At 27.5% G+C, this 6,538-nt stretch overlaps 1 protein-coding gene across 1 annotated transcript; it reads left to right on the top strand.

Annotated features, from left to right (window-relative positions):
* Window positions 1-4,203: 4,203 nt before the first annotated feature.
* LOC107885151 lies at window positions 4,204-6,245 on the top strand. The gene is made up of 3 exons (XM_029491215.1): window positions 4,204-4,423; window positions 4,548-4,712; window positions 6,057-6,245. The coding sequence occupies exons 2-3, from the start codon at window positions 4,551-4,553 to the stop codon at window positions 6,243-6,245; spliced, it is 351 nt and encodes a 116-aa protein (XP_029347075.1). The 5' UTR covers window positions 4,204-4,423; window positions 4,548-4,550.
* Window positions 6,246-6,538: the final 293 nt, after the last annotated feature.

Raw genomic sequence — 6,538 nt, 5'->3', positions numbered from 1 at the left:
CTAGATAGCCATCAGCCATATGCCAATGTTTACAAAAATGTATGTGTGATGCACTTGCTTGTTCAACCAAAAAGATTTTCTCCAACATGGGACTGCCCAAGGTTAATACACCGAAAACTAATTTGAATATATCATATTAAATTACTAGTAGAAAAAAATTACTAATAGAATTATAAATATATATTAAAAATTAAAAAGCCACTAAAAATAATACTGATCATCTCATCATGAGGATACTCATCATCGTCTTATCTCAGTAACTTTTTTTGTAACAATGATTTATCGTTGATTTTAAATTTAACACGTTTAAAACACCGACCTACTCAACAAGTAAAATGTTCAACGAAAATAAATAAATAAATCCTCGTCATCTCATCATAAACATAATATACTCATCGTATTTCTTCTGTATCATATTTTGTACCAATTTATGGTTGAATTCAAATTTAACACATTTATTAAACCGATCTATTCAATAAAGAAAATTTTCAACCAAAATGTATGCAAAACTATGAACAGTCGGATACTGAATGTTCGTTAATTGAACGCAGGATATGCAAATGGGATAAAAAAAAATATCAAAAATTACAAAAATGCATTATAATAGGTATACCTAGTTGTTGTTGTTTTTTTTTTAACAGCATTATACTATAATTATTATTGTAATGTATATTATATTATGTATTATGTATAATTGCTCAATATAGGTATTATATCATGAGATTAATCCATAATAATAATTTTTTTCATTTAGGGTACTTATCGAATAAAAAATGCAACTATTGATATAGGCGTGGTACAACTGTTGTATCCTCAAGTAACCGATTACCAATGGAGAGTAGTTCAAAAGTTCTACACTGATGATATTTTTATCGGTAGTTACATGATAGAAGCGTATTTTTTTGGTTACAGAAAAAAAATGAAGTCCATTTTAAAACTATAACCATTTATAAAAAGTTATTTATTAAATTCAATTACAATATTAAATATAAACAAATTCATAATATTCATTCTTGGTATTCATCCATTACTATTTAATATATATATTTATCTATTGATTTATAAAAGTTGTTTAAATATACCTATTATATTCTCGTAAATAACCAAAAATTGTTCTTGTTTTATTTAAAGAAAAATACTGATTCCTTACTTTTTATCTATCCTGCAGTCACTTGCAATTGTATTACGTACGTCGCGTTGGTGTCAATTATACCGCATTAACGTGTTCGTATAATATTAACTAACTGCCTCAGATGTTCATTACATACAATATACATTTATTATTAAATTACAAATAAATATTTTCATCTAACAAACCATAGAAGGTATCTGCTTTTCAACTACGAACAATTTCCAGCCGAAACAGTATCCTCCCGTGACTGACCCCCCATTGAGATTGCCACAAGAGCTCAACTCTGGTGATAGATTTGTACGGAAGTTACATGTTCGAGTTAGCATTTTTTTGGTTACAGAAAAAGCACCAATAATAAAACTTTAAGGTTACTTTATCCATTGGTATTAAATATCAGAACAAATGATATATTAAGTGTTAAAAATAAATATTTTCATAGTTGATCATTTTAACTAACTATTAGAACAATATAACCTATATTAAAATGATCTATATATATATTTATATATATGGTGTATGGCATAGAGAAACACCAATAATTTCCTTAATTACAGTTATTTACATTTATAATTAATTTACAAAAAAAAAAACAAAAGATATAAAGTGTATACAATTTGTGAAAGTTTAACAAAGATAAAACTTAAAAATTAAAATAAATAACAAGCATTTTATCGTTGTGACCCAGACTGCAGTGGCGTATTTAGATCTTTGTCGGGGGGGGGGGGGGGGGGGGGAGGGATATGATTCTATGCAGTAGCCCCGCTTTTAAAGCTAGAACCCTAAGTTAGGACTCCAAAAAATTTTGCATATTATATACAGCCTATGGGGGGATGAATCCCCCTTGATCCCCCCTGTAAATACGCCACTGGTTGCAGATGGTGTTAACAGCGAATACTTCCAAACGTACATTCCAAACGTGGACATTAACTACGAATACTTCCAAACTTGGACATTAACAGACATTTGCTGTACATCAAAGGAAAATAATATTATATATGCGTGTATAGCTGCTCTACTAGCTAGGTGGGGTACAGCTCGCACAGTGCTTAAATTATTAATTAATATTAACTGAAATGACCTGCCTCACCCCGCACCAGGCACCACAATAAGGGTGCGCGGGCGCGTGGGCGCGCGGCCATCAAACTAGTCTATTCTTAGAATAATGGAATTAATTCTGGAAATCAGATGTCTTTATAAAGTACTTGATAATAATTATAAACATTGCGACGACGCTGGCACTGTCGCCCATCTCCATCACTGCTCAGAAATCTGCAAATCGATTACGATTATAGAGTGCTCACTACTTTAATCAGTACCTACCTGGTTACTTATAAGAAAACATCAATTACATATTAAAGATTAAACATGTCCTGTAAAAAGGACACCAGTTTAAAAAAATTATGCAAGAAAAGTTGACCAAACAAGAAGAAGCATTCAATAAAACAATTTTTATAGTTTTGTTTTATTTCATGGAACATTACCAAGTGGGAGCACGCCAATGTACGGGACGCTAGCTATTGTAATTCCCAGGGGCGGAAAAATAGTAAGTCCGCCCCTGCCTTCGACAAATCTTTTATCATTTTTTTCAAAATACTATAAACCTCATTACAATAGTGAATAGATTCTGTATGCGTTTGGAAATACACTGATACGATAAATCTATGTAATTCATTCAACAAAATTTCTACAATTTAGATTAATCGTTTTACTGTAAATCATCGAGGTTCTAAACAAATGTATTGTGTGTTAAAGAATATAATCCTAAATTTTTTTACGTGCTATATATATTATGTAAATTATTTTAATTTGTAATGACTGTATTAAGGTTATTTATTTAAATATTTTATTATATGAATTTTTTTTTATTAGATAATTAGGTATATAGCAATAGAATATAATTATTAATCTTTTAATCTAACATTTTTAGTGTACAAAAACTGTCCTATCACTCAAAATCCTTTCTTAGATTTATCATCATAATGATTTATCATTATTTTAAAATTTTAATGATTATGTCATATTCAACTAAAACAGCCCAAATACATCACCATCAAGTTTCAGGTTTAAGTGTTTGCAAGTGATGTTAAAAAAAATTCAAATGCATTTATATAGGTATAACCCTTTAAATTTAATGAGATATATAAGTAAGTTATCGTATAAAAAATATTGGTCAAAATGCATTATATTAATCGTCATAAATAGCTAATTTAATCAAATTGGTCAGACACCACAATAATAATTTTTCCAAAGACTGATTAAAACTTCCAAAAAGAAAAATTTTAAAATATTAATTTTTATTACAAATCCCAATATTATTGTAATAATAATAGTAATATCAATATTTCATCCATAGCAGTTCCATTTAGAGAATATACTGTTTCGCGTGTGAATAAGTTGTGAAATGAGGTAATTTCAGTCAAATCTATTTTCAACATTATATATTAACAGGAAATGTAAATAATATGACAATGTTTGACTGTTACAACAAATTAAATTTATGATATTGTTCTTTGTAATTTTGTTTTTCATGGTCCCTCGACGTTCCAATTCAACAGTTGACATAATATTATTAATTGTATCAACCTGTATTAAAATCATAAATATAAATTAATATACCATCATATAGTACCTACCTACAGACAGTATTTAACTTTTACAACAACAAGAAATTGCATTATTTTATGACGTAGCAAGAAAATAATGGCAAAAATAATAAACATGGCGTATTACTTAATTTTTATTGGAGCACTTGTCGTCAACGTTATGTCTGTAAGTATATATATATTAGTCATTAATTATTCTTACGTGTACATATGGTTACTTATATATCAGTAAGTAGGTACCAAGTTTATGTATTCAACAACACACAATAGTGTACCTATAATATACGATAGCCGATAGGTATACCTAACATTAACCTAGTAAAATTGAAAATTTTATTTTACTCAACTATTATAGAACCTATATTAGAATGATGGCTGTATTTTATTTGCTGTATTTTAATTAGTTGTTTCAATTTAAAAGCTTTGAATATATTATATATTATATAGGTACATATCTGTAAAGTCTTACCTGAACATTATTATACCTAGGTTAACCATTTATGCTTATATAATATTTATGTTTCACTATAATTTTTAGTACAATCCTTTGTTGACATACACTTTCCGTTTTAAAAAAGTACAAGTACGTCCTAACATATCTATTGATGACTATAAGATCGATCGATACAAAGAAGGAGAGTTTTTAAGTTGTAAAGTTAAAGTAAATTCGAAAGAAATAATTAACAAAGTAAGGATAAAAAACCACAATTCAGATTAATCTTTTAAACTATAATATTGTTAAACTATTTTTTGTGTATTAAATGTTTCATAGTAATATTAGCTCCTTAAATAATTATATTTTATTTTTTAAGGCAATGGTGGTAGTTTATCGTTGTGACTCAGATGGTATTAACTGCGAATACTTCCAAACGTGGACATTCACAAACATTTGCATTCAAATAAAGGAGAAGAATCAAATATGGTCCCCATTTTACGGTGCGTTTGATCCGCCGTTGGTTTGTCCAATAAGTAATAAAGTAAGGAAGTTATATTTAATTGTAATATTAATATTTATTTTCAATAATTATCTTTGCCGTTAATACATTTATATTGTTGAACACCTAAGTATTTAGTGTGTTATCTTGATAACTTTTTAAGAATTATTAGTTTTTTTTTTATAGGCATATAATTATTTTGGATGGTCAGATATTGGCTGAAATTTTATCACTCTGCTTCGTACATAAAATTTTTTTATATTTTATTGCCCAGGTATTCTGCCAATAATAGGAAATGTCTAAAGAGTAGGTACTGGCAATCGGGCCATAAATTTCTAATTTAATTAAAACACTATTATATCTTTGTAATTTATTTTAATTTCATTCAATACAAGTTGTAAAGTATTTAAGAAAAAAATATAGTGATCTTCTATAAGACCTTCACGATGGATACCTTAAAATATATGATAAGTAAAATTTAGTAATAGTGACGATATCCCTCATGATATTATGTTCCCCAAAAAGTTGATATGAGGAAGTTCATAAAAATATTTAAGTAATGGCACAGTTAGGTGCCACGTGCAATTTTTATAAATGTAAAATTCTAGTGGTTCAGTTACCATAATCTTTATTTTAACGAAAAGGTGAATTGTGGTCCAATTCCCGGACGTACGTTTCATACGTGCCTCCCCAGGGGTGGTTAGCTGTGTAAGTTTATGAAAATTGTAATGCGCTTGGGAAAGTAATTTTAAAACATTGTAATTGCCAATGGCCAATGGTATGTTATCCTGTGATACGTTTGAGTAGTATTTTATCAATTCATTAAAATTACTGTCTCGTACAAGGTTGATACACCGAAAATTAGTTGAATAAACCTACCATTTATTATCTACTAATAGAAAAAAATTATCGATATAAATATATACATATAATTATATTAAAATACCCTTAAAAATAAATACTCATCATTTCATCATAAATATATGTTTACTTACTACCTATGTTTACCTACTCATCGTATTTCTTCAGTATCGTATTTTGTAACAATGATTTATGGTTGAATTTAAATTTAACACATTTATTACCCCGATCTACTCAATGAGGAAAATTTTCAACCATAGTTTATGCAAAACTCTGAACAGTCGAATGTTGAATGTTCGTTAATTGAACACAGGAAATGCATATGTGATAAAAAAAAATATCAAAAATTACAATATGATATGCATTATAAATTATAATAAATAAAATTGTTGTTTTTTTCTAATAAATTAACAGCATTCTACTATAATTATTTTTATGTATATAAAATCATATGTTTATAATTTATAATTGTAGGTGCCTATTATATTAAGAGATTGAACTATAATAATAACTTTTTACATTTAGGTGACTTATCAAATTAAAAATGGAACTTTTGATGTTGGCGCTTCACTACTGTTGTATCCTCTAGCGACCGATTACCAATGGAAAGTAAATCAAAAGTTTTACTCTGACGATACATTTGTTGGTAGTGTCATGATAGAGTTCTATTTTTTTGGCTACAGAAAAAGAATTAAGTCGATTTTAAAACTATAACAATTTATAAAATTATATAATATAATATAAGTTATTTATTAAATTAAACTACAATATTATTATTTATAAACTAATTCATAAGTTATAATCCATAACTGTTTAACCTATATATTATAAATAGGTATATATTGATTTAGAAAGATGATTAAATATATCTATTATATTCTGGTAAATACCTAACCAAAAATGTTTCTTATTTTATTAATATAAAAAGACTAATTCCTTCCTGCAATTTACCTACCCAGTCCCCACTAAGTAACATATTTAATATAATTTTGTTTTCAAATAATTTT

Source organism: Acyrthosiphon pisum, chromosome A3, assembly GCF_005508785.2.
Source record: "Acyrthosiphon pisum isolate AL4f chromosome A3, pea_aphid_22Mar2018_4r6ur, whole genome shotgun sequence".
NCBI classification, from domain to species: Eukaryota; Metazoa; Arthropoda; class Insecta; order Hemiptera; family Aphididae; genus Acyrthosiphon; species Acyrthosiphon pisum.
This window is presented reverse-complemented; position numbering and strand designations above follow the sequence as displayed.

Coding starts and splice junctions, on each gene's coding strand:
- LOC107885151 (XM_029491215.1), top strand. CDS start 4,551: ATGGTGGTAGTTTATCGTTGTGACTCAGATGGTATTAACTGCGAATAC. Junction 4,713..6,056: donor TTTGTCCAATAAGTAATAAA/GTAAGGAAGTTA, acceptor TTTTACATTTAG/GTGACTTATCAAATTAAAAA.